Here is a 27,959-nt window from a genome sequence, read left to right as displayed (position 1 = left end):
TTCTTCTCATAACTTGGTCCTGTCATACAGACAAATACTGTACTTACCAATCCTGATAATGTGCACTGTGATAAAAATGTCCTTTCTTAGCTCACTGCTACCCAAATCCTACAAAAAAACAAAGTCTAGTTATTTTAGAATTCATAATCTATGCAGAAGTACTTAAGGGACATAGCTGATTATTCTCACACATAATAGAATAAAGACAGAGATGAACATAGGCCTTCTTGATGGAATATTTATAGAAGAAGCACACAATTTCTGTTTTAAAAATACCTCTGTAATCAACTTTAGGTCTACTGATATCAAATAATACTTTAATAATATTAAATAATACTTTAATGATATTGATTTAATCTCTCATTCATTCTTTAAACATTTCTTTTTAAAAAAAAATTTTTTTTTGACAGGCAGAGTGGACAGTGAGAGAGAGAGACAGAGAGAAAGGTCTTCCTTTTGCCCTTGGTTCATTCTCCAATGGCCGCCGCGGCCAGCGCACCGCGCTGATCTGAAGGCAGGAGCCAGGTTCTTATCCTGGTCTCCCATGGGGTACAGGGCCCAAGGACTTGGGCCATCCTCCACTGTACACCCGGGCCACAGCAGAGAGCTGGCCTGGAAGAGGGGCAACTGGGACAGAATCTGGCGCCCCAACCGGGACTAGAACCCGGTGTGCCGCAAGGCGGAGGATTAGCCTAGTGAGCCGTGGCGCCGGCCTCTTTAAACATTTCTTAAACTACTATATTCTATCATAGTAATTTATTTCTCCTAAGTAATAGGAAGCACAATAGGAAGATCCCACCTAATGGATGAAACAAGACCACTTACCACAAAGAGAGAGCAATGTCGTTCTGGTTTATCTGGGGCTTTTGGAAGCCCATTCCTATTCAGCCTCAAGAAAAACCTCTCACTGCAAGAGAAGAAAAGTTTAACATTTTGAAAATTATCTAAGTACGTATCCCCTTTCTGAATGCTCTTCATCTTTGGAGTTGAGGCCATTCACCTAACATCAAAATTGCTTATATAAATTCATTTCCTAAGACAGTAAACATTTGCTTCATTTCTGATAAAAATTGCAAGCAGCAACTGCGTAAGCAAAAAACACATATGCAAACCAAAATTAACTTTTAAAGAATAGACTAAGTTTCCATATCAGTAATATTATGGTTATTGTTTCAAAAGCTGGAAACAAATGCAGTAAAAGTGGGGAAAAAACCCAAACTAATGCATTTTTTTTTGTATTTACCTACCAAGTTGTTTTTTGTCTTATATTAACATTAAGGACATTATTCTGGGTGCTAACCATCCGATAGAAGGCTTCATATTTTATGGTCTTATAAGTCTATAACTCAAAACATAAATACAGGATCCAAGAAATGAGATTGAATTTTCTTTGATCTACAGAGAAACAGATCTCAAACTCCCCACTGAACTTGCATTTGAAAATATAGTGCCACCCAGATTTATGCAACCATAATGATCCTGCTGATCACTTACTAATTCAAGGCAACAAATGCCTGTGGACACCACTTAGACACAAAATAATCTATGACACTACCTATTTATGTTCAAAAAATAAAATGACAATCAACCGAAGAAAACTTTATCTGTCAGCTGAGCTTCAAAACTGACCTGAAATTCAATATCCTTGTGCCTGTGATAAAATCAAATGGCTGACTGCCTCAGGCAGAGAACACACAACAAATATCAACAGAACGTGAAATTATCACACGGTGTGACTGTGGTCAGGGTAGCCTCAGCCTATGGAACAAACAGGGAAATGGAGTGCAGGGCATTCGTAAAAGGCTCCGAGTCTACAAAACCCTGTGTTGCCTGTCACTAGATCCTCACCTTAAACCTTAAACCATGGCTCTGTTGCCCAGATATCTACAAGGGGAAAAATGAGAAATAAATTTCTAAGGAAGCCTATGGATTTCAATTTATAACTATTTCAGAACTCATATTCTCTTTTGTGATCTAAATCTCTGTAGATACATTTAACAGATTCAATTGCCTGGCTTACCTTGTCTTTTTCTTATATTGTGTCTTATTCTTATATGGTGTCTGACCTCTCATAAAGGAAAGGGCAACCAATACACATTTCTGTGGGGTCATTTCCTCTCCTATTACTTATGCTTTTCTCCCAGGGGCAGGGGGGCTGAGCAGCCATGAAGGATAAAGATCCTCAACTGAATCTAAATCTCCCACATGATAGGATTCTGAAATGGAGGCTGGGAATGGCAGATACAACTGAAAATACAGTTACATTAATTTTATCCAATTGTCACTTACTATGTAATTCAAAGAACAGGACCGCAAGCTCTCTTCATAATAGAAGCATAGTCACTATTATTTCAAACTTAAAATATGATTAAAAGAAAAGTACAAAAATTCACATTGGGTTAAAGGAATTATACTTCAGATAATCAAATAATTATGTAATACTCTTTTTTCCCCTAAGAATTCATCACTTCACAGGCACTATGCTAAGGACTTTACATGGATTAACTAATTTTACACACACTATGGTTTGGGAAGTAGGGTCTATTGTGATGCCTATTTTATCGATAGGAAAACTGAAAACTAGTAGATGGTTTTGGTCAAGATTACAGCTCAGTAGACATTCTATCCCATGTACTAATTCAAAATCCTTGTACTTCATTCGAATGCCACAAGGTAAATCCTTTCTCTATTCTAAAGAAATATTGAGCACATATTTCTAGAAGACTGAGATAGAAGGCATTCATGTGCCTGGGACATCCACAGGACTTAGTCAAGCCTTGTCCAGGAGTTCAGGGTAACTTTCCCTCGGCCCTTTCCAAGAAAATAGGAGTAAAAGATGCGTGGATCTTGATTTATCACTTTTCAAAGTGGTCCTTGTTTTGAAATTGTTGCTTGGTAAACATACCCAGAAAAAAATGACTTTGGATAATAAATTATTTTATTTCACAAAGGCAAAATACCAAAAAAAAAAAAAAAAAAAAGAACTGAGCTTTACTTGGTCCACACTGCTATAGTTCTCTACTTAGTCATCAGCCACTTTATCACATAGATTTATTAATTTTATCACAGAGGACAACATAAGCAAAGTGAATGTTCTCCACTTGTATCATGGACAGTCACTCTGCTCTATGGCTTTTGAGATGTTTTCATGCTTGAGGCACCTCTTCACGCCTCCTCAAACATTTGAGACAAATTAGATATTACCTTCTGACAGATCAGTCTCCAGTGATGAATACCACTAAGATTAATATACAATATCAGCTGAGTATTTTAGATATTAAAATTCTAACTTAAAAATGATATAAAATATTATTTTATACCAGAAGTTTCACCAATATTCTGATAACACAATGTTTCCTGAAGTATTCTGTTTCAGAAAGAGGTATTTTTTGTGTCACTATTTTAATTTCACTGGTCTGGAGAGAATCCTGAAAATGCAAATATTACACTGGATCATATTCCACTTCAGAAGGAATATCAATACATGCTAATCTGATGACAGATCCCTGAACTTAAGCATGCCATGAGGGAGAGATAAAAATAAAATGAAGATAGATGTACTGAAGAGAAGTAAGTCACGTGCAAGTTTTAAACACAGATTTCTTTCAAAAAGGCAAAGAAAAAAGAAAAAGAAAACCTCAGTTGGTGGCATGTTGTTACTACTTAATCAGCAAATCGTTCTGGAGGAAAAAAGACCTACACCCACACATTACAGAGTTTTTGTATTAAAATTACTCACACACACCCTCACATATTTGGTGATGTCAGAACATATGCCTTCATAGCCAGGAGAAAAAAGGAACACGACAATTATACTTCAGTCCAGCACATCTGAAAATCCCATAAATGTCTCCTGTGACCTTTTGTGACCACACGTAAACAAACACTGGTACTCTACCGTGAGCCTACTGTAAGTCTGTTCTTTAGCAACTGTATTCTAAGTCTGATCAGGAAGCAAAACTAGGTCTTGTAAGCTTTATACAAGAATATGCAGACCTTCATGATATCATTTATGCTTTTTTCCTAATAACCGGAACACAGGCCTATGACTATTAGCTTTTATATCTGCAACCTCTGGCTAATGATTTGGTAAAATTGATATCTGATGGCCGGCGCCGCGGCTCACTAGGCTAATCCTCCGCCTAGCGGCGCCGGCACACCGGGTTCTAGTCCCGGTCGGGGCGCCGGATTCTGTCCCGGTTGCCCCTCTTCCAGGCCAGCCCTCTGCTGTGGCCAGGGAGTGCAGTGGAGGATGGCCCAGGTGCTTGGGCCCTGCACCCCATGGGAGACCAGGAAAAGCACCTGGCTCCTGGCTCCTGCCATCGGATCAGCGCGGTGCGCCGGCCGCAGCGCGCCAACCGCGGCGGCCATTGGAGGGTGAACCAACGGCAAAAGGAAGACCTTTCTCTCTGTCTCTCTCTCTCACTCTCCACTCTGCCTGTCAAAAAAAAATAAAGAAAGAAAGAAAAAAAAATAAAAAAAAAATTGATATCTGATAAGAGCATATAGACATAATCATTTTGGATACAATATAACAACATGCAAAAGCCTAATAAGATTTCAATTCCCTTCCTTCCCCCATGAAGTCCTTTACTTTATGGTAAGGAAATACACAACTCTCTCCAAACAGAGCTTTTAATCAGTGGTGCCTCACACAAGATGATTACTTTCACTTCCAGATTCTAGATCATGACATTTAACCCTGTCCTCATGTATATTTTATATCTATATTATATCAAACCTAGAAAAATATACAGTGAAAGAATGAAAAGCTACTTCAAACAGTTCACAGAGAAAGGAATTTTTCAAAAAGTATTTCAGGGGCTGGTGCTGTGGCATAGTGGGCTAAGCTTTCACCTGCAGCATCCCATATGGGCACTGGTTCATGTCCCAGCTGCTCCTCTTCTGATTCAGTTCTCTGCTAAGGCCTGGGAAAGCAGTGGAAGATGGCCCAATTGCTTGGGTCCCTGCACCCATGTGGTAGACCTGGAAGAAGCTCCTGGCTCCTGGCTTTGGATCAGCCCAGCTCCAGCCATTGCAGCCATCTGGGGAGTGAACCTTCCTCTCAGTCTCTCCCTCTTTCTGTCTGTAACTCTACCTCTCAAATTAAATAAGATCATTAAAAAATACAAGTATTTCAGTGCAAAAATTTGAAAATGCTTGCCTACTGAAGATCTTAACAAGTTCTCAGAGGTGTGGTTATTGTTGCGCTGTGGATTAGGCTGCTGCATGCAATGCCGGCATCAAATCAAGAGTGCCTGTTCAAGCCCCAGCCACTTCGTTTTGGATCCAGCTTCCTGCTAATGTGCCTGGTAAGCAGCAGAGGATGGCTCATGTGCTTGGGCCCCTGCCACCCATGAGGGAAACTCAGTGAGAGATGCTTACCTCCTGGCTCTGGCCTGGCCCAGTCATGGTTGTTGCAGCATTTGCAGAGTGGACCAGCAGATGGAAGATCTCTCTCTCTGTCTAACTCCCTCTCTCTCTCTCTCTCACTCAATCTTTCAAGTAAATAAATACATCTCTCTCTCTTTTTTTAAAAAAAGTTCACAGGAAATATGCACTATTAGGAAATCTGCATGGATTTAAACATTTTGCACCAAAATAATCTTACTTATAATTACTTATTTGTAATTCCATTTTCTGTTACCTTCCTCTTCTTTTTTAATTTTTAAGCTTTATTTTATTTATTTGAAAGAGTTACAGAGAGAGGTACAGACAGAGAGAAATCTTCCATCCACTGGTTAACGCCCCAGTTGGCCACAGCAGCCAGAGCTGAGCCGATCTGAAGGCAGGAGCCAGGAGCTTCTTCCAGTTCTCTCACATCGGTGAACTCCATGTAGGTGCAGGGGCCCAAGCACTTGGGCCATCCTCCGATGCTTTCCCAGGTGCATTAGCAGAGAGCTGGATAGGAAGTGGAGTAGCAGGGACTTGAACCAACATCCTTATGAAATGCTGGCGTTGCAGGCCAGGGCTTTAACCTACTGTGCCACAGCGTCAGCCCCTACCTTCATATTCTTAAAGAATGGACAAGCAAACAGAAACCTTCAAGAAACAGAGAAATGAGAGTGGACATGAATACCAGCTGAGAAAAGCCATCACCTGACTCCTCATGTACTCCTATGTTCTCCAGAGGAAATTTCACCGCAGGAGAAATTTAGTGCCCACCTGTGTATAATGGGTGAGCCATTATAAATCATGATATTATAAATCAACAATGGCTAATTTCTTATTGAAAATAAAGGACAATAACTCACAATTATTCATTATTTATAGCCTATCTCCTTCTAACAAAGATTTGAGAAAATCAAGATGATGAAATAAGAATGTAAACAAGCACCCCCAGCACAGCCCCTGGGGGACAATAATAGAGGCAAGCAGGCAGCAAACAGGCCAGGTCCTGAGAATTATGCCTTGTATGTATCCTCTCATTTTCACAAGCACTTAATGAAGCAGAAAACATTCTCACCTCCATTTGACACATGCACAAGCTGGGGACAGTAGGAAGCTGGTGAAGGAGGGAAGATCAGCAAAGGATGGACCCAGGGTTTTAACACCTAGAGTTTCACTAGAGATTCTTGGCTCGTAATCACAATTCTATGCTGTCTTTGCAAGAAGGAGCACCTCAAAAGCGGACAAAGAAGAGCAAGACTATGTCACAGGAGCCAAGGGATCTCAGGGTATATTCAAGCAAATTTAAAAACCATTATTAAAAAGTACACAAGGTGGGGCATGTGTTTGCCCTAGTGGATAAGACACAGTTAAGATATTTGTGTCGGGCTGGTGTTGTGGCATAGTAGGCTAAGCCTCCACCTGTGGTGCTGGCATTCCATATGGGCACCGGTTTATGTCCCGGATGCTCCTCTTCTGATCCAGCTCTCTGCTACGAATTGGGAAAGCAGTGGAAGACAGCCCACGTCCTTGGGCCCCTACACTATGTGGGAGACCCAGAAGAAGCTCCTCACTCCTGGCTTCAGATTGGCATGGCTCTGGCTGTTGTGGCCACTTAGAGAGTGAACCAGTAGATGGAAGATCCTTCTCTCTGTCTCTCCCTCTGTCTGTAACTCTACCTCTTAAATAATAATAATAAAAAAAAATCTTAAAAAAAAAAAAGGTACTTGTGTCCAGCATTAGAGTACCTGGGCTGGATATCTGGATCCAGCTTCAATTTCAGCTTCTTGAACAAGCAGTCTAGGATGAAGAAGGTGACAGCTCAAGTAGTTGCATCCCTGCCATGCATATGGAAGACCCAGATGGAGTTCCCCGCTCCCAGCTTTGGCCTGGCTAAGTCGTAGCCATTGGAACATTTGGGCAGTAAGCCTGTAGGTGGGCACTGTGCATATATGTGTGTGAATGTGTGTCTGTGTGTGTTTCTCTCTCTGCCTTTATAATTAGGGGCCGGCACCGTGGCTCATTTGGTTAATCCTCCGCCTGTGGCGCTGGCATCCCATGTGGGCGCTGGGTTCTGGTCCCGATTGCTCCTCTTCCAGTCCAGCTCTCTCTCGACTGTGGCCCGGAAGGGCAGAGGAGGATGGCCCAGGTGCTTGGGTCCCTGCACCCACATGGGAGACCAGGAGGAAGCACCTGGCTCCTGGCTTCGGATTGGCGCAGCACCAGCCTTAGTGGCTAATTGGGAAGTGAACCAACGGAAGGAAGACCTTTCTCTCTGTCTCTGTCTCTCTCTCTCTCACTATCTAACTCTGCCTGTCAAATAAAGGGAGGAGGGGGGATATTTGTTCTAGGGAATAAGATGCCCACACCCCTTACTGGAGTGCCTGGGCTCTAGTCCTTTGCTCCTGATTCTAGTTTCCTGGTAATGTGGATTCTGGGAGGCAGCAGTGATGGCTCAGCTAGTGGGATTCATCTGGGAAGCGTGCCAGTGGTGGGAGCTCCCTGTCTATCTGATTCTCTGTGTGTCTCTCGGCCTCTCAAATAAAGTATTTATAAAAATGTTTAAGAAAGTATGAAGCAGGTGCTGGCACAGTGGCATAGTGGGTAAAGCCACTTCCTGTGGCTCCAGCATCCAATATGGGTGCTGGTTCGCATCCTGGCTGTTCCACTTCCTATCCAACTCCCTGCTAATTGCCCAGGAAAGCAGTAGAAGATGGCCCAAGTTCTTAGCCCTCTGCACCTGCATGGGAGACCTAGAAGAAGCTCCTGGCTCCTGGCTTTGAATCGGCCCAGCTCCAGCATTTGGGACCATTTGGGGAGTGAACCAGCAGATAGATTTCTCTCTCTCTCTCTCTAACTCTGCCTTTCAAATAAAGAAACAAATAAATAAATAAACACATATTTTTTTAAAGTATGAAACAAAAACAAATAAACAAAGCACAACATCTCTGGGTTAAAGGAGCTCATGCCTGGGATGACTTACTCCGCCAAGCTCCTGACATTCCAATTACTCCAAAACATCTCCAATTATGAAGAGTAGGTTCCCATGGCATAGTTTGGTAGAAATAACCTACAAATGTTCTTACCATTGGGGAAAATTATACAAATAAGTATTGGAGGCACAGTAAGGATATGAAGACTTTAATAGCATCTCTCCTATTTCTCAGCAGGATGGTCTTGATTTTTCTCTACCTGTCTTCCTCAATCCCTCAAAAGCAGTCACCCATCCTTCAGAAAGGCCTGCCTATGGGGAGTGGAGGTCCTTGGCCAGATCTGGGAGGGTTCTCCCAGCTTTCTGAGTAATAACATCAAGTGTCTCTCCCAGTAAGGTGCTCCTACTACAATCTATTGCCTTCAAAGAAAAATATAACTGAATATACAAATGGATAACATCAAAGATTTTGATATTTTATATGAAATATATTCCTACATCTCTAAGATTTTTATATTTTATATTTCACATAAAGATTTTTGTATCTCTCTGTGTGGATTCATGTTTTTCACTAGATTGCTTACATCACATAAGAAGTAAAATGGTCTAGTGATTTGGTATACATTAAAGTTACACAAACATGACTTTTAAAAAATATATATCTGCATATTATTTTGGGTTGAAACATGTGTTGTGAAAGATTAGGAAGTTGACCAATCTATAAAAAATTACAAAGAGTACTTATAAAGGCATTTGGACAGTTAAATCATTGAAATAGATTTATAGTTTCCCAAAATAACAGTAACAAGAGAGCAAAACATTTAGATGTTCATGTTCTGGCAAAGTTATTGGAAAGAAAACTGAATGCCATGATGTTTTATACTCATTCAAATCAATTTTATAAAAAAAAATCTGAAACAGAACACCTCTCCATGTAGCACATTTGAAAAAGTCACCTGTCTTTAAGTAAACTATGCTGTGTGTGAGAAAAATGACTAATACTTACTTTACATGAAGTAGTTATGAAGGGAGATAGACCAGAAGGCAAGGAGGAAAATGTGGGAGAAATAAGATAGACCAGGGAATAAGAAGAGGTAAGAGGATGTCTCAATGGGGTAACATCTAGAGCTCTATCTTAAAGACAATTGAATGCAAATGCAAGGTGACCTGAACAGCTTCTAATTCCTTGCTTCTCCTGTATTTTCTTAAGATGCTTCCAAGAAGTTGTGAGAGGACTGAAAACACCACTTCTTCAAAGCAGTTATGAAGAAGCAGCTAAAGGATATGTCCCTGCCTTTCCTCAATTTGCCTAAAAGCTGGACACCAATCTACAAATGGGAAAGGTTGGCTAACCCCACTTCTACCAAGAGGAAGAAAGCTTTGTCAGCAAAGACAACTTCAGACCCTTTTGCAACATGAAGTGGCACCGGAGGTATCTACATTATCAGTCTTTACTAACCAGACTGGGTCTGCCATTTTCACTTTCCTTCCACATGCTACAGCCCCTGTAAACTCAAGTCCTTTTCCTTTGGCTCACTACTTCTCTAAAAATATCCTGTTCTTTGTTGGATGCTATACAAGTTGTAATTCCATCCACTTCTCATTTCCTTGGTATCTACCATGTATACACAAAATGTGTATGTTAATAAACTTGTTTGTCTTTCTCTTATACATTTGTATTTTGTTATAAGGGTCTGTTCTAAGAACTTATAAGAACTGAAGAAAAAGTTCTTTTTTCTCCCCGAACATGGTGAAGAGTTTTTACTGTGTTCTTTCTTCGAATGAGTGTCAAAGAACAAATCAAAAAGGAAAGGCTCTTATAGCACAATAAACCACCGCAGGAATGTCCCCAGGAAAGTGGTGCTACTTCAGGCCAGGCAAGTTACTGTGGGAGCTGAGTGGAGGGTGTGCTGGCAGCCCAAGGGTGGCTGCTGGGCCATGAGCTTTGGTGCCACTGTGGATATAGGATGAAGGGCTACCATATGGAAGGTCAGATCAATGGAATCAGTGGAAAACCGAAGAGTGCCATCGGTCTTCTCACCCAAGGGCTCCCAACCTGGTTGTGTACAACATTCTCTTGGAGAGGCATAGAAAGTCCAGGCCCTAGCCTGGAAATTCTGGTTTCCAGGTCAAGATGGATTTAACAGCTTCCTGTAGGTTTAAAACCCAGTCATGTTAAAGTACCCATGTTTGGATCTAAATGCCCAGACCTATGAGTCAGGATCGCAGATTTTCACTTATGACAGTCATATATATATATATATATATATATGCCAGTAAACAAGCAACAAATGTCTGGTATTCTAGGGCCAAACTTTTCCCCTTTCTTTCCCAACTTCATGATTGACCAATGACAGAAATTTTCCTTGGCAATAAATGAAAGCAACTCCTTAAGAAATTCTTCCTAAATCAGACGACTATTAATGTGCTTTCTAATTTTACAATTAAAGCAACATTAGGGTCACAAGTTCTTTTTTTTTAGGAAGCTTTTATTTAATAAACATAAATTTCATGGGTACAGCTTTTGGAATATAGCAGTTCTTCCCGCTATACCCGCCCTCCAACCCCTACTCCTGTCCCACCTCCTACTCCCTCTCCCATCCCATTCTTTATTAAGATTCATTTTTAATTATCTTTATATACAGAAGACCATACTAAGTAAAGATTTCAACAATTTGCACCCACACAGACACACAAAGTATAAAGTACTGTTTGAAGACAAGTTTACCATTAATTCTCATATTACAACTCACTAAGGACAGAGGTCCTACATAGGGAGTAAGTGCACAGTGACTCCAGTTGTTGATTTAACAATTGACACTCTTATTTATGACATCAGTGATCACCCGAGGCTCTTGTCATGAGCTGCCAAGGCTATGGAAGCCTTTTGAGTCCACAACATGAACTCTTTTGATTAAAGAGAAATGATAAAAAGAAATGATAACACTGGTATAAGCAGTGTTACCTAAAGGCAAGACAGACTCTGAGATTTTTTTTTTAATATTAATGTCTAAGCCCAGATTCACTTCATAAATAACATGAGTGTGGAGGGACTAAACAACCAAATAATGTGATGGTTTCGTTTGGCCAGCAAAGGATTTGGCCTCAACTTAGTGATGTAAAAGGAGATAATATTTAAAAGTACAGCCAAATCCTGAATTTCAGGACAATTCCTACTACTCAGGAGGATATTAAACTACAACATGCTATTTTTTCTTTATAGAGAAAATAAAGATAACAGAAATAAAACTCTTTTTAGGAAGATAAAACTCAATGATTAGATAAATGCAACATTATTTAAAATTACAAATAAATGATGTTCAGGTCACCTGCTGTTTCACCTAGCCAGTGATATTACCAGACTAAATAACTGACGAGTGAACTAAGAAATGATTTTGAATGGCTACTTATTTAAGAAAGAAAAGCGAGGACTCTAGATTCAGATGACTTGAGGTGCTAGACATCCCCAAAGTTCAAGTACAATCCTTAGAAAGAAGCACACTGTACATAAAGGAAACACTGAAAGACATTGGCATAGGCAAAGACTTCTTGGAAAAGACCCCAGAAGCACAGGCAACAAAGGCAAAAATAGACAACTGGGAAAACATCAAGGAAACACTCAACAAAGTAAAGAAGCAACCTACAGATGGGAGAAAATATTTGTAAAGTATACATCTGACAAAGGACTAATATTCAGGACACATAAGGAACTCAAGAAACTCAACAACAAAACAAACAATCCAGTGAAGAAGTAGGCTAAGGATATGAACAGGCACTTTAGAAGGATGAAATCCAAATGGCCAACAGACACATGAAAAAATGCTCAGGATCACTAGCCATCAGGGAAATGCAAATAAAAACCACAATGAAATTTAACTCACCCCAGTTAGAATAGCTATCATTCAAAAATAAAAAAATAACAAATGCTGACAAGGATGTGAAGAAAAAGATAACCTAATGTACTGTTGGTGGGGATGTTAACTAGTTCAACCATTATGGAAGACAGTATGGAGAATCCTTAAAAATCTGAAAATAGACCCAACCATTCTACTCCTAGGACTTTACCATAAGGAAATGAAATCAGCATATGAAAGAGTTACCTGTACCCCAAGTTCAAAGCAGCTCAACTCACAATAGCTAAGATATGTAATCAACCCAGATGTCCATCAACTGATAACTGGATAAAGAAATTGTGGTATACATACACGAGGAAATACTACTCAGCCATAAAATAAAAGAAAGAAATCCTATATTTTTCAACAAAATGGATGTAACTGAAGACCATTATGTTTAGTGAAATAAGCCAGTCCCCAAAAGACAAATATCACATGTTTTCCCTGATTTGTAGTAATATATAGAGTATAAAAAAGCATGAGCAAAATTGACATTTTGAGATTTAATTATTATTCATAGGCCTTATCTATACCCTTGAAAAACATCGGTTTTTCTACTTACTACTTGTTGAATTCTTTATTTAGTAGAGGCTTAAGCTTGCAAGTATATAGTAAATTGAAAGTATGTCATTATGAAAACTGAAAGAAAAAAGAGGAGGAGGGCAGATGGAAACAAGGGAGAGAGGGAGGGTAGGATGGGAAGTATCATTATGTTCTTAAAATTGTATATATAAAATCTGTTCCCTTTACATAAATTTTAAAAATTAAAAAAAAGAAGTATACTATACTGAACAATTTAGGAAAATACTTGCTTGGGAATCTCTCCAGAGAATTCATGAAGAATTTCACTGGAAAATGAGTTACTCAGAGATGTAACCAAAAGTAGGCACTGGGAAGATCTAGGTCAGCAGAAATGGGGATTGTGAAATTAGACGGCCTTGTGTAGGCAGACGGTCTTACATGCACTTGTCTCAGAATTTACATAATTTCATCACTGTAAACACATTCCATCTTTGACATTTCATGAGGCGGGAATCACTTTGATCTGTAGATGGTAATTACTGACTTCTTCAAAACATATTTATTTTTATTTTATTTTTTTAAAAGGCAACATTATAAAGTGGAGGGGAAGGGTGTGGAGTCACACACACACAGACACACATAGACACAGAGATCTTCAAATCCACTGGTTCACTCCCCAAATGGTCACAATAGTTGGGGCTGGGCCAGACGAAAGCCAGTAGCCTCATCCAGGTCTCCTTCCCAAGCACATTAGCAGTGAGCTGGATCACAAATGGAGCAGCAGGGACATGAACTGGCATCCATACATTATACCAGTGTTGCAGGTGGCAGCTTAACCCACTATGCCACAACATGGGCCCCCGTTACTGACTTTTTAAAAACAATGTCCCTTTGATAAGGAATGTTGAAAACAAAGTAAACTTAAGCTCTTTATAAGTATTCTTGGCTGAAGCATATAGTTTCTTGAAAAGGCAGAAATGCCTTAAATGAATAGAATAGTAAAAATTCCTGTAATTCTAGCCCTGTAAAACAAGTTAGTAATAATAAATCTTCTATGCATTTATTATATCAAAAGAATGTTCTATTTTTTAATGAAAATAAACCAAAATCAAATTTCCATTATACAGCTCATTGAGAGGTTCCTCAGGTTCATTACAACCTTAAAAAAATGAAATCTAAGTCGCCATTAAATGCTGTTTATTTATCAGATGACGCATGGAACTGTACTTTTTAAAGGACTTTTTTTTAAAAAAAAGTTTTTATGTATTTATCTTATTTTGGAGAGAGAGAAAGAACGAGAGAGAAAGAGCGAGCGAGAGAGAGCATACTCTCATCCACTGGCTCATTCCTCAAGTACCCAGAACAGCCAAAACAGGGGCAGGCTGAAGCCAGGAGCTAGAAACTTACTTAGCATCTCTCATTTGGGTGTCAGTGACCCAACTACTTGAACCTTCACCTGCTACTTCCTTCCCAGAGTGCACAATAGCAGCAAGGTAGAATCAGCAGTGAAGCCAGTTTCAAACCCAGGAAGTGTGACACTGGATGTGGTATCGCAGCTGGAGGCTTAACTGGGCCAAAGGCCCAGCCCATGTCACCTGCTTTATTAAACAGGGATCTCCAAGCCTCTGCCTGGATAATGTTAGTGTGTATGAGAACAGGTACATTACTTGTATTTTCTGTTGAGGCCTACAGTTTATGTAAATTAGAAAAGGAATGTCAGGCAATTGGAAGGCTAGGAATCTTGTTTTAGACACTGGATATACTTTTGTGAAGTAAAAACTGTATATTGGACACCATTTGCAATAGAAACTCTAGGCTTAAAAACATTTTTGGCTTATATCTTAGTAGTATTTTGAACATCAGAAGAATATAAGTTCAGTGAGGGCAGGGTTTTTCTTTTTTGATGTTTTTTTCAATGATGTATCTGCAGTGCCCAGGTAGAGGGCCTGGCCCTGTGCACACGCAGGTCTCCTGAATGAGTGAATGAATGAACACCAGCAATTTCACAGGAATAGTCTGACACTTATGAGGCTCCACTGAAATACACAGAGAGACAGAGCCTCTGCTTAGGAGTCCAACGTCTCCAGACGAAAACACTTAGGGGACAATGGGATACATTTACTTGACAAGTTTTATGAATTTTTTAGTGTGACTGTGCTTGCAACTGCTGCTTCCCCACAGAGAGGTGTGAGATCAGAGTTCTTACACATGATACCACGAAACAACTCCGTACACATTTCTGACACACTCAATACCATGAGTTCTCTCTCTTATTAAGAAGCAAAGCCCACCTGCAGTGAAAGGATGCTAGCAAAGATAAAGAGAATAATTGTGTGATCTCTTAATGCTTTGCCTCAGCACCAAGGTCAGACTAGAACTGTGCCAATCCCCACCTTGTGTCAGGTGTTCTGCAGGTACAGAGAATATAAAAAAGGAAGTGAAATTTCTTATCCTTAGGAAAGGAAATAACCAGGGCCATGTCATTAATACTACCATTGTCACTGTAGAATCATCTTAGGACAGCAATGGCATTGAATACTAAAGAAGTCATTGCGAGGTCAGTTGCTGTGTGTGATCTCAGCTTCTTCTGTAGAGACCTTGGGAAACTAAATGATTCTGAATTTCCTAATGATATAGGCAGGCAGACAGGCAGGAATTGATTAGATCTGTGAGCTGGAGACCACGCCTTCGCCCTGCCCCTTTTGTGATCTCACACCCCTACCTGACCTCGCCTGTACGCCCACCTGCCAATCAGACTACATAACCATGCTCCTTTGGAAGTGAATAAAAGGCCTGGAGCTCTTCCCTTGTTCTGTGCCTTCACGTGTGCAGCCTTTTGGCCACCTCTCTGCCTCTGCTTTCCTGCCCACGCTTCACCTCCTGTGGCTGCTCCTAACCACACGCTTTGCTCCACCTGGCTCCCGGCCTGCTTTCTGCCTCATATGGACCCAGCTTGTGCTTCTAGACTTCTTCCTCCCCTCAAAAAAGCCCTCACTTTCCTTTGTATTTCTTTCACTGTAGAGAGCAAGGACTCTCAAGATATTAATATTAAAAAGTATTAATAAAGCTAGTCAATAATACTACAGGACAGCAGGAACAGAGCAGAGGAAGAAAGATATAGGTGATCAGAATTTTGGTAAAATGAGCTTCAGTTTAGTCATCCTGTAAAACACAAGGACAGGGGTTTTAAAAGGGCCTTTGCTCCCCTCCTAAAATACTGCCCCTTTAAGTGAAAAAAGAGGTAGCCTGAATAGGCATGCAGCTAAAGGGAGAGAGAAAGCCAGTGCTGAGTACATTTACTCTGAAGTGTTCGATTTTCTGCAAACGTGAATTTCTAGCCACTTACTATTACAATAATGTAGTAATTTACAATTTTAAACATAATTGGAAATGTCTGGCTCTTTAAAAAATGCTAAGGAGAAAAGAGTGGATCAGTCCTACCCTGGATGCTCTCCATATGAATAAAGGGTTTCTTTGCTTGTTTTGTTTTCATTTGGGTTCTCCTCCTGGCTGATTTCTTATTTAGATTCTCTCCCAGGAAGGACACCAGCACATCCCTAAAGCGATTATTTGTTTTCTTAAGTGACACAGAAGTGTGAGCAAAGGGGAGTAAACCACAAATCTGATTAACTTTGAAGTGACAACAATGCACCTGCTGAAAGATTAACTAGGGAGAAGAGGGAGAGTGAAAAGCAGCCAGGCTTTTCCACCAGAGGCTGGAGGCATGGCAGCTGGGGTCACTGGCAGGCAGACACCCACAGGGAAGTCTGGGCCAGGGAGTCTAGACACAGCAGGAAGTGTCCTTGGCCCTGGGGAACAGCTGATAATTGCCACAGTCCATGGAGGGTCTCTGCATGCCTCCTCTTGCTATTTTTGTTTTCAGAGTAGTGCTCCCTGCATGCCTGCCAGCCAAACCTTCCCCTACCTTGTTGCTTTGCTTTGGGGAAGTGCAATTTTGAATTACTTTTCTAACAAGAAGCTAGAAAAAGCATTCTGTGCCCACTATTCTTCAAAGTTCAAAACAAGGGATGCTCCTCACTTTTATACAGACACAAATGCTGAATTCCTGTGATCATGCCATAAGAAGTTGTAAATGATGTGTGAAATGAGAAAGGCTGGCACAGGGCACAGAGAATTTAAAAATGATATTTGCTCCTTGAACCCCATTAGGTATCACCACACTTCCTGAAAGAGATTAGCATTTTTCCTCCTCTGAGCCCAGTGACTATTCTCCGTAAGAGCTTTCTTCTGTAAACTCTTGAAAATTTTTCGCAATAACTGAGTCTTAAAAAGCAGTGCAAATTCTTTAATTGTCTTTAAGAAGTGCAAAGGCTATCAGATCATGTGAGCCTTTAAAGAGAACTACTAGAAACTACAATCATCATTTCTTGGGTTCCCCTCATCATTACGCCATTCTCAATCTTACTCTCTTCCCCCTGTGATCCTTCAGTCTCCAGCCCTATCACCTGTTCTAAGCCCTATTTCCTGAGTCCCTCGAGGGGAAAAAAAAAAAAAAAAAACAAAAAAAAAAAACCACAACAACAACAACCAACACACACACCACACACACACACACACACATACAAAACAAAGAAAAAGTTAACTTTCTCTCCCTCTCCATTTTTTGCTTTCTCTTTCTTTTTCTGTTGCTCAAGTATTGTAAAGTATTCTTTACTGGTAAGGTGAATCTAAATTTTTCAGAACTATGATACCATATGCCTAAAATCAAGTCAATAGCAACATACAATACATGATTTCTTTCTTGAGGTTTATTTATTTATGTATTTATTTGCAAGGCACAGTTACAGAAAGACTCTTCCATCCACAGGTTCACTAATCAAATGGCCACAACCGCTGGGATTTAACCAAGCTAAGGGAGCCAGGAACTTGATCTGGGTCTCCCACATAGCTGGAAGAGGCCCAAGTCCTTGGGGGCATCTTCTATTGCTTTCCCAGGCACATTAGCAGGAAGCTGGATTGGAAGTGGAGCAGCTGAGACTTGAACCAGTGCTCATATGGGATGCAGGCAGCACAGGCTGCAGCTCAATCCACTGTGCCACAATGCTGACTTTGATACATGATTTCTTTAAGAAAGCATTCAAGGAGTGGGCAGACAGCTTAGAGGTTAAGATGTCCATGTACCATCTAGGAGTATCTGGGTTCCATTCCCAACTCTGGCTCCTGAATCCAGCTTCTTGCTAATGCAGAATACAGAAAGCAGCAGTGCTGGCTTAAATAACTGGGTTCCTGCCACCAACACTGGAGAACTGCATTGTGTTATAGACTTCAGCCTAGCCCAGCTCTTGCTATTGTAGATACATGGGAAATGAACCAGTGAATGTGAGCCCTCTGTTTCTCTTGCTGTCTTCATCAAATAAACAACATGTAACATAAATTAAAATTTTAAAAAACCCAAGAGCAACTAATGCGTATCATTTCCGGTTATGTTAAAGTGTATTTCCAGTTTTAGTTTTTGTAAATCATCATCACTATAGCTAAGATTTACTGACCAATTATTAGGTGTCAAGGATTATATTAAGAATTTAATCCTAAAATAATAACAAGGGATGATATTATTATCCTGATTAAGCAGATATGTTAACAGCCATAAGAGCTATGAATTAACTTGACCAACCTGATTAAGCTACTAAATGGCAAAGCCAGAGTTTGGATCCAGACTTAGACATTGTACAATGTACAATGTCATTGTACAATGATGAGAAATATATAAGAAGATATATGTACTGAGAATGGAGAGAAATTTAGACATATTTAGAGTTTACTATGAGTCCATATTTGAAAAATATCTGCCTTACTAATTGTATTCACAACTCATCTTTTCCTTAAATAGAATAACATACTAATCACAAGGTGCATTAGTCTGCTTTTTTGTTACTATAACAAAATACTCAAAACAAGCAATTTATGAAGGAAAGATGTTTATCTTGGCCTACAGTTTTGGAAGTTCCCAGTCTAAGATTTGGAGGATTCAACTGGAGTGGCCTCTAGTGGAGTCTTTCTTGCTGGCAGAGTTCCAACAAAACGCACAGCATCATATGGTAAGAGTATGTGCAAGTCTGTCTATGATGTCTTTTTTTTTTTAGAGGCAGAGAGAGAGGGAGAGAGAGAGAGGGAGAAGTAGAAGTCTTCCATCTGCTGGTTCACTCCCCAACTGGCCTCAATGGCCACAGCTATGATGATCTGAAGCCAGGAGTCGAGAGCTTCTTCCTGGTCTCCCATGTGTGTGCGGGGGCCCAAGGACTTGGGCCATCTTCTACTGCTTTCCCAGGCCATAGCAGCAAGCTAGATCCAAAGTGGAGCAGCCAGGATAAGAACCAAACCGGCACCCATATGGAATGCTGGCACTGTAGGCAGCAGCTTTACCAGCTACACCACAGCTCAGGCCCCCAATGTCTTTCTTGAGAAAGCCATTGTGATTCAACCATGGCAGCTCTGCCCTTGACAATCCAATCACTTCCCAAAGGCCTCACCTATAGACACCACAATTGGATTAAGTTTCTACCCTCTTGGCATCATTAACATAAGACTCTGGGGATGAGACTTTTATCCTTTGTGGGATATTTAACACACAAACTAATATCCAAACCATGGCATGAGGTAATTGTAGGCAATATAAATTTATATAAAAATGAAACACTTCAAAGAAAATGGAGAGTGTAATTGTAGGATGGTAGGAAAAAAGATTATCAAACTTCAGGAAAGTATGTGAATGAAGTACCAGCTGAGGGTAAACTTCATCTGTATCTAATTACTAGGATAAGACTTTCTGTATTTAATCATCAGGATAAGTGTTTTTCCAGAAGTACTACCCTTCTGCTATTTTCTCAAGTAAAAGCCCAGGCCAGCAGCTTGCATGCATGAACAGCTCTACATGAAGCCTAGTACCAAGTGGTGGCACTCACTCAGGTGCTATTAAATAAGTTCTCAGATGAGAATGAAACACAGTAATAGATTAGTCCCAGGACAAATTTACAGCTTTAATTAATGAAGCCTTAGAATGCATCAGTAAACAAAGTAATGAAAGTTATAAGGGAGGGAGTCAACACAGAACTATGTTGTTTTCACTGGCCCATGTAATTTACAATCTGTTGTTGAGTAATTGACATCTATCAACAAAGCAGAGAATTAATATACACATCAATAGCTGCACAGCATATGGGAAGCATAAGCACTGTGACCATTTCTATCACCATACAGTGCAACAGCCAATTTTAAATGCAAGCTACTGGAGATGCTAAGTAGTTTGGTTTCCTTATATAAGAAGCTGGATCTCTTCTGATCCAGCTGTCTGCTTATGATCTGGGAAGGCAGTAGAGGATGGCCCAAGTGCTTGAGCCCTTGCACCCAGCAAGGGAGATCCAGAGGGAACTCCTGGCTCCTGGCTTTGGATTGGCTCAGGTCAGGCCATTATAGTGATTTGGGGAGCGAACCAGTAAATGAAAGAGCTCTGTCTCTGTCTCTCTCTGCCTGTAACTCTACTTCTCAAATAAATAAATAATTTTTTTAAAAAAGGAATGCTGATTCCTACATACACTGCCTTGCTAAAACACCAGCTCCACCACACACTGCTGTATGGTCTTAGGCAAGTTATTAACCACTCTGTGCTTCAGTTTTGTCATATACAAAAAATGAGGATTCCTACCTTGCTGGTTTGTTACAAGGGCTACATATGTTAATACTTTTAAAAGCGCTTAGAACAATGTCTGGCAGGTTAAGCACTATGTGTGTGTTAAATGAATACAATACAATACAATTACAGATGAGTCCCAGAGAACTGACTCTCTGCCTTTCCTAGCAATGCCCTGGTGCACTAGGGGAAATCTAAACTTTCATCCAGTTAAATAGTCTCAAAAATACTTAACTATTGAAAAATACACATGCCAAACTCATTTAAATTATTTTGAACTATAATTATCATTCATAGAATCAGGACTGTACAAACCTCAAATACATAAAAAGTACAATCTTCTGCTGCTATGTGCCTCTAATGCATCTGTACCTTTGGGACACTCTAGACTGGGACTGATACAAAACAGCAGAGGAGGGTAAACTGGAAAAGAGGCATGGGGTGGGTGCATGTAAGCAGGAATGATGTCAGTATATGCTGGGATTTTTGATCCTTATAGCAAGAGGTGTCCATAACATACATCAAAATCCCATCATTCTGTGCCACCTTCAGGCAGATTCAGGAACTGTTTGGAGATAAAATTAATGAGCTTTCTGATGATGGCCTGGCTTCAATGACCTTTTTTAATTTTTAATTTTTTTAATCAGAAAATGCACCCCTCCTGTACTGAGGAGTTACGTACCTAACAATTTTACCAAGTGAACTAGAAGGGAGCTTTTCGCACCTGTTGGCTCCTTTGAAATTTTAAGCAATCAATCCATGATTTTGATCACTAGCATATAGTAATAGCTGAAGCTACTTAACTATTCTTCGAGTGTCTTCAGAAGGACTCAATTCAAAAACAAACTTCTATAGCACAGAACATTTCTTAGGTCCTGTATTAGTTTTCGTATTATTATGATGAATAATTTATAATTTATAATCATGACTATGAGTCTTGAAAGCTCTAAAGGCATTGGAGAGTGAACAAGTGGATGGATGATCTCTCTAATTCTGGCCAATAAACTCCTGTACAACTATGGATAATTTCAGACAACGACTGAAGCAGGGAAGGAGTGATTCTAATGAGGACAACGTTATAAGGGTTAAGGGGGAGGCTTTACGGCCTGTCAAGTGTGCCACTCTGATTTGCCTCTAGCCACTGACATAAGCTTAGGAATTGTATCTAACCTCCCTGTGTTGTACCTTCCTCACTTACAAAACTGGAACTAATAATAACATATTTAGTGCACTTAGAACAAAGTCTAACAGATGGCTAGTGCTTAGCAAATGTTGGCTGTTTACTTCTCAAAGAAAGGAAGTTAAAAAGAAAAGTCCTACCCAGTTGTCTGTCTTGCGAGAGGAATAAACATTCTTTCTTAATCTCGCATCTACAGGTGTGGCACACAGTGGCCCTTCCAGCTGTATCTGGACAAGGTAACTTCCTGTGACCCATAGTGAGGGTAATGCCAAAAGACTATACTCAAACTGTATCTTGTCTTATGCACTGCAGCATTGATGAGCCTATTTAACAAAAGAAGCATCTTTTTGACCACCGATGTTTCACTGGTGGGAATTCGACTTTAAACTATCAACAAGAAATAAATCAAATGACTTAATTTCTTCAGTAAACAAATTACAAGGAAATTGAGAGGGACAGGGAAGCTAAAATGTTGACTTACAACTCTCAGCAGCAGTTGCAGTATATGGACTTCAGTACAATTTTATGTATTCATTCATTCATTCATCTGAAAGGCAGGCTACAGAAAGAGGCAGATGCAGAGAGAGAGGAAAGAGTTTACTCTGCAAATAGCCGCAATGGCCAAGGCTGGGCCAGGCCAAAGCAAGGAGCTTACAATCTCGGTCTCCCACGTGGGCCATTCTCTGTTGCTCCCCCGCACATTAGCAGGGAGCTGGATTGGAAGTGGAGCAGCTGGGACTCGAACCAGCACTCATTGGGATGCCAGCATTACAGGTAGTAGTTTAACCCACTGTGTTGCAATGTCACCCCCTCACTGGCTCTTGATTTGAACAACTTGTGAAATAAATACTTATGAGTCAACAGGGGAAATCTGAATGCCAATGAGAAATATATCTCTGGATTTCCCTTTCCCTTTTCAAGATATGCATTTTGAAGCATATATATATATATATATATATTTGTCTTTGAAAATGATACAAGGTCAGGGATTTGCCTCAAAATAATTTGTGGTGTGGATGTTTGGTACAGTGTTTAAAACATTGCTTAGGAAACTCACACTCCATATCAGAGTGTCTTGGCTTGAGTTCTGGCTCTGCTCCTGCTAATACATATCCTGGAAGACAGCAAATGATGGCCCAAGGACTGAAGTCCTTGCATCCATGTTGGAGACCTGGATTGAGTTCTGGCCCCCTGGTTTTGATCTGGTCTAGCCTAAGCTACTGCAGGCATTTGGGGAGTGAACCAGTGGATGGAAGATCTCTCTCTCTCTCTCTCTCTCTCTCTTTCTTTCTTTCTTTTTTTTTTTTTTTTACAGGCAGAGTGGACAGTGAGAGAGAGAGACAGAGAGAAAGATCTTCCTTTTACCATTGGTTCACCCTCCAATGGCCGCTGCGGCCGGCGTTCTGCGGCCGGCGTACCGTGCTGATCCGAAGCCGGGAGCTAGGTGCTTCTCCTGGTCTCCCATGTGGGTGCAGGGCCCAAGGAACTGGGCCATCCTCCACTGCACTCCCAGGCCACAGCAGAGAGCTGGACTGGAAGAGGGGCAACCGGCACAGAATCCGGCGCCCCGACCAGGACTGGAACCTGGTGTGCCGGCGCCGCAAGGCGGAGGATTAGCCTATTGAGCCGCGGCGCTGGCCTCTCTCTCTATATATATTTCATTCTCAGTCTCTCTGCCTTTCAAATAAATAAAAATAAGTAAGTCATTTTAAAAAAAAACCTGGGGGTAAAGAGGACTGGAAAGGGATATGGCTAGAACAACATCTATCCTGAGTTGATAATTATTAAAGCAGATGGTGAGTAGGTACATGAGGGCTGTTTCCAGTGTTCTACTTTTTATATGTCTTAAACTTTCTAAAAAGTTAATTAAAGTCATTTACATTTAGCAAACCTTTTTTTATTTTTTAAAAATGATTGGTTGATTGATTTGAAAGGCAGAGTTAGAGAGAGAGGGAGAGACAGAGCAAGACCCTCCTTCTGCTGATTCACTACCAAAATGGCCACAACAGTAGGGGCCAGGCCAGGCTGAAGCCAGCGCCCTAGAACTCCACCTGGATCTCCCATGTGGGTGTCAGGGGTCCAAGCCCTTGGCCAATTTCTGCTGCCTTCTCATGCACATTGGCAGGGAGCTGCATCAGAAGGGGAGCAGCCAGAACTTGGACCAGCACCCATGTGGCATGCAGGCGCTGCAGGTGGCAGTTTCACCCGCTGCACCGTGACGCTGGCCCCTGTACTTATAACAGTTTTTTTTAATCAGATGCCACAGATGCTTCAAACTCATCAGCTATATGAAGTGGAATGAAGAATCCCAGACTTGTTACCAATTCTGAGATGAAGGAAGATAGACAAAAGGAAGGTTGTGGCTGCTAGATCACCATCAAGGCAGATAGGAATCAAGCCAAACTTTCAGCTCTGCATCCTTTGGCCCCTTTTCAAAGAGAAGGGGACACTGCCCTGTGTCACTGACAGCTTGGACCAAACTTACTCATAATAGGGGTTTGAATACACCCTAAAAAATAATCACTGTGCTGCCTGAGGTCTCACAAACATCTAATCAATAAATCTGAGACCGTTCCAAACACCTAGTAAACATATTGTGCTTCTAATTCATACTTTCACCAATCACCCTCACAATTCACCTTCACATTGATTGTGAAGTTGAGAGGTGAGAGCCACAGAGTGTGGGGAGCAGCCCGGACTGGACTGAGTTACTGGAATTAAGACTTATTCTATGCATCTGCTCTCCCACAATATGGCGCTGGGAGAGAAGTAAACAGCTTCCGCACAGCTGCCTCCAGTTCAACCAATAAACTGTAGGACTTGCTCCTGATTGGAGAGCAGCGTACTCGGCGTGTGGGCAGCCGAGTTGGGATTGGCGGAGGAGGACTATAAAGGAGAAGAGAGACGGCATGCACCAGGAACATCTGGGGGGAACATCTGAAGGAACACCTGTGCAGCCCCCGAGAGAGCCGGCCGGTGGTGTGCCGCTCCCCTGCAGAAGTGGGGAATGTGGCCAGGGGGAACTGCCCTTCCACGGAGGTGGAAGGGATAGTAGCCAACCCGGGAAGAACCAGCAGCAAACCCGGGGAGGGCCGAGCAGACGAAAGAACAACGCAGGGTCCTGTGTCGTTCCTCCACGAAGAGGGGGAGCGACAACAGAGTGCCAAATCTAGTCAGTGGAAGAAGGGAAGAGAGAGGGATGCAGTCTTGATCCCTCGTAGGATCATTATAGAACAGATGGGCTACTCGAGGGCCGAGAAAGACTGAGTGGGGGTGGTGGGCAGGCAATCATTAAAGCTCAGCCTTATTACAGATTAGGAAAGAAGCCCTAGCTCCTCACCTCAACCTGGGGACAACAAGGACAATATTTGGGAGATCCTGTACCCAGATTATTTTTCTACATTTCCCAAGTAAATAAGAACTAAGTAAGGAGAATTGTGGACATTGACAACTAAATAGGACATTTCAGAACATCTGAAAATGCTTATGACAAGACAAAACTCAGAGATAAGCCAATATTAATCCTAAATCAAAACAATTCGATGTTAATTCAACTTGAACAAGAGTGGCAAAGGGGAATTTGTACTCTTCGAAAATTTAATTAATAGGAATGAGCAAAAGGGCTATCTTATTTCTTCTTTTTACATCCCCTCTAGTTTACTATATATATTAAAGCGATCATACAAGTATATTGCATAGTTTATAAAGATTTTGTTAAACCAACCTACTCATAAATAACCTTCCACATTTTGAAATCAAGTTGTAAGCTGATGTATCTGCACAATGACATATGGATAACTATTAATTACCCCTGGTTGGGTATTTATACCATTGTATTTATTTGTTCTGATAAACACTGGGCAATCCTTGCAGTTTTGTAAGCATTTTTCTTAAATATTCTGATGCTCTATCTATGAACACTAATATGAAACACTGTACTATCCTCATAGAAAATGATCTGCTCATCTCACTGTGTAACCCTTTTAAATTTTCTGACACAAATCCTGATTAACCTGAAGTGCATATTGCTCTTCCAGGCTTCAATGTAATGGTGTTATAATGGACCATGTTTCTGCATATTTTCTATTTAATCATTTTATATCTTCATTCTATTTTACTTTTGAAATCTGTACATATATATCTTAAGTTGACAAAAATGTAATGCATTCAGCACATAAAATTGGTTTGGAACACTATTTCTTTGGAAGCTCAGATATCTTATAAAAGAATGTTCTCAACTCTTTACTCCTATCGTTTATATAATTTCTGTCATTATTTTTAATGATCAGAAACTGTAACAACACTGTTCATTGTTAAGTTTTTATTAAAATGATAATATTATCTGTTAGGTTACATTGGAATAAAGAATATAAATATTTTGCTATACCTCCAAAGAAAAAAAAGTTGTAAGCTATAACTTAGACCAGTTTTTCATGCTCTTAACTTCCCTATTTAGTAAAACTGATTTGTGACAGGGCAGAGGTCTTCTAACACATGAACTGATTTCTCCAACAGTGTACAAAGTAGAATTTTGAAACTGTATTACCACTGATATTCCTCTACACCTCATAAATCCTGTCCTTGCTGCACAAACACAGCACTTTCCAAATCCCATTTTTACAATCACTTGTCAAGAAATAAGAAGTACACTTACAAGTAGATAATGATGAGTGAATAAATTAATTCACCAAACACTTTTTGGCTACCAATGCATTAAAAATAATCCACATATATGTCCTAGGGAAATAAATCTATTTTACCAGAAAAGAAATATACCAAATAATTTTATGTTTATAAAACAATATATGTGGCTCTGTATTATTTACAAGCATTAGTATTTATTTTAATAAGTAACTTTTTAAAAAACTAGATACAGTTGGGTTATTGTGTGTGATCTATGCTATTTTAATTCTCAATTTAAGTGTAAATATTTTCATTTAAAATATACAGTGCTTTGTATTTACTTTTAAAAAATATAAAAAATTATAAAGCATAAAAAAACTCATCAAGAGTAAAGACTATGGGATAAAACTAAAAACATCCATACTAGCCTTTTTCTAAATACTGAAAGAGTACCATCAGAGAACTGAGAGAGAAGAAACTATGTGAAAACTATCATTTCATAGCTTGGAAACTTTAATGGAAGATTTTTAAGTATTTAGCTGTGCCCTCATATAATTCAATCTAGACAGGATAAAAATAATCTAATCATTTACTGAATAATTGGGAAGATGCTAAGTGTGGCTCTGGATAGGCAAACAAACTTCAGACTAGAGGAACTATATTCTCCTTCCATTATCAATACAAGATAACTAAAACAAATAATAGATTTGAGATCAATACCATACTTCCATCTAATATCATTTTTATGTCTTTAAAGCCCCTTTGAGTTTTCCAAGGAACTCTGCAGGTGTCATCCCTCTAACTGTCCTGGAAACATACCGAGGGTAGGCAGCTTAGAAAGTCGCAGAGTGCTACAGATGGGACAATTGAGGCTGACAGAGTAAAGGTGTACAACAGCACATATTTTAGCTTGCCGATCACAAATATCCAGCATTCTAACATTAAAAAATTCAGGTCCTGTCTCCATGTGTGATTACCTGATTGGTCGATTCTCTTTACTGTCAAAGAGAGAGAAGATGACCTCTAGCTCCTCTCCCAGGTTGGAACACATGAGGCTCTTCATCTGAACAAACAGGTGGTGACTGCTGGCCTGCACGGGAGTGTCCTTCTTCCGATGCCGATGCTCCATCTGAATGACACCCCCCAACACAAACACAATCAGCATCAACTGAAGAAGATAATGGAACCAACAAACTAGTTAGCTAAAGTGTGATGATGATGTCTTAGGCTACATATGCTTTTCTCACTACAGATTCACCAATTGGCTGTTAAATTCTGGATTTTCTTCCATATTCTAAGATAACAAACTATGCAGTTGATAATCATCAAGGAACCTTGCTTTAAGAATTTTTAAAAATAATGAGTGTTAAAATGATACCAACTCACTGAGTAGATTGAGGAAGCAATAAGTTAAAGGATTTTGTTGCTCCCTATCAACTCCCAGGGTGAGGAGAAACTATTAGTCACCTTTAAAAAATTAAATTATATGGCACTGATCATCTTATTGATGGTACCTGAACAATGTCACATGACTTCTCATTTCTCCTAATTAAGTGTTCTTTTAAATTATGCTAAATTACATGACTGTGGTAGTTTTCTGAGGTGGGCTGTGGCAAATTACATTCTACTATAGGGCAGAAAGAATCTTTCTAACCTGCTGTGGAGCTATAGTGAAACAGGACTAGGAAAGCTGGAGCAGTGCTCAAGGTAGAAATAGCATCTAGTTCACACCTCTATCCACTTCACAATTTGTCCTCAATTGAGTCAGCTGAG

At 40.2% G+C, this 27,959-nt stretch overlaps 1 protein-coding gene across 7 annotated transcripts in view; it reads right to left on the bottom strand.

Annotated features, from left to right (window-relative positions):
• The window catches only part of DOCK4 (dedicator of cytokinesis 4), a 520,558-nt gene that overhangs the window by 234,006 nt on the left and 258,593 nt on the right, over positions 1-27,959 (bottom strand). For all 7 annotated transcript variants that reach the window (XM_051849661.2, XM_051849660.2, XM_017342765.3 and 4 more), the window contains 3 exons: positions 27,164-27,315; positions 826-907; positions 48-108 (listed from right to left, as the gene is read on the bottom strand). In XM_051849661.2, coding sequence (XP_051705621.1) covers positions 48-108; positions 826-907; positions 27,164-27,315 — 295 coding nt within the window. The remainder of the gene's footprint in view (positions 1-47; positions 109-825; positions 908-27,163; positions 27,316-27,959) is intronic.

This window comes from Oryctolagus cuniculus, chromosome 3 (assembly GCF_964237555.1).
Source record: "Oryctolagus cuniculus chromosome 3, mOryCun1.1, whole genome shotgun sequence".
NCBI classification, from domain to species: Eukaryota; Metazoa; Chordata; class Mammalia; order Lagomorpha; family Leporidae; genus Oryctolagus; species Oryctolagus cuniculus.
The sequence above is the reverse complement of the archived record's forward strand: the minus strand, read 5'-3'. Positions and strand labels throughout refer to the sequence as shown.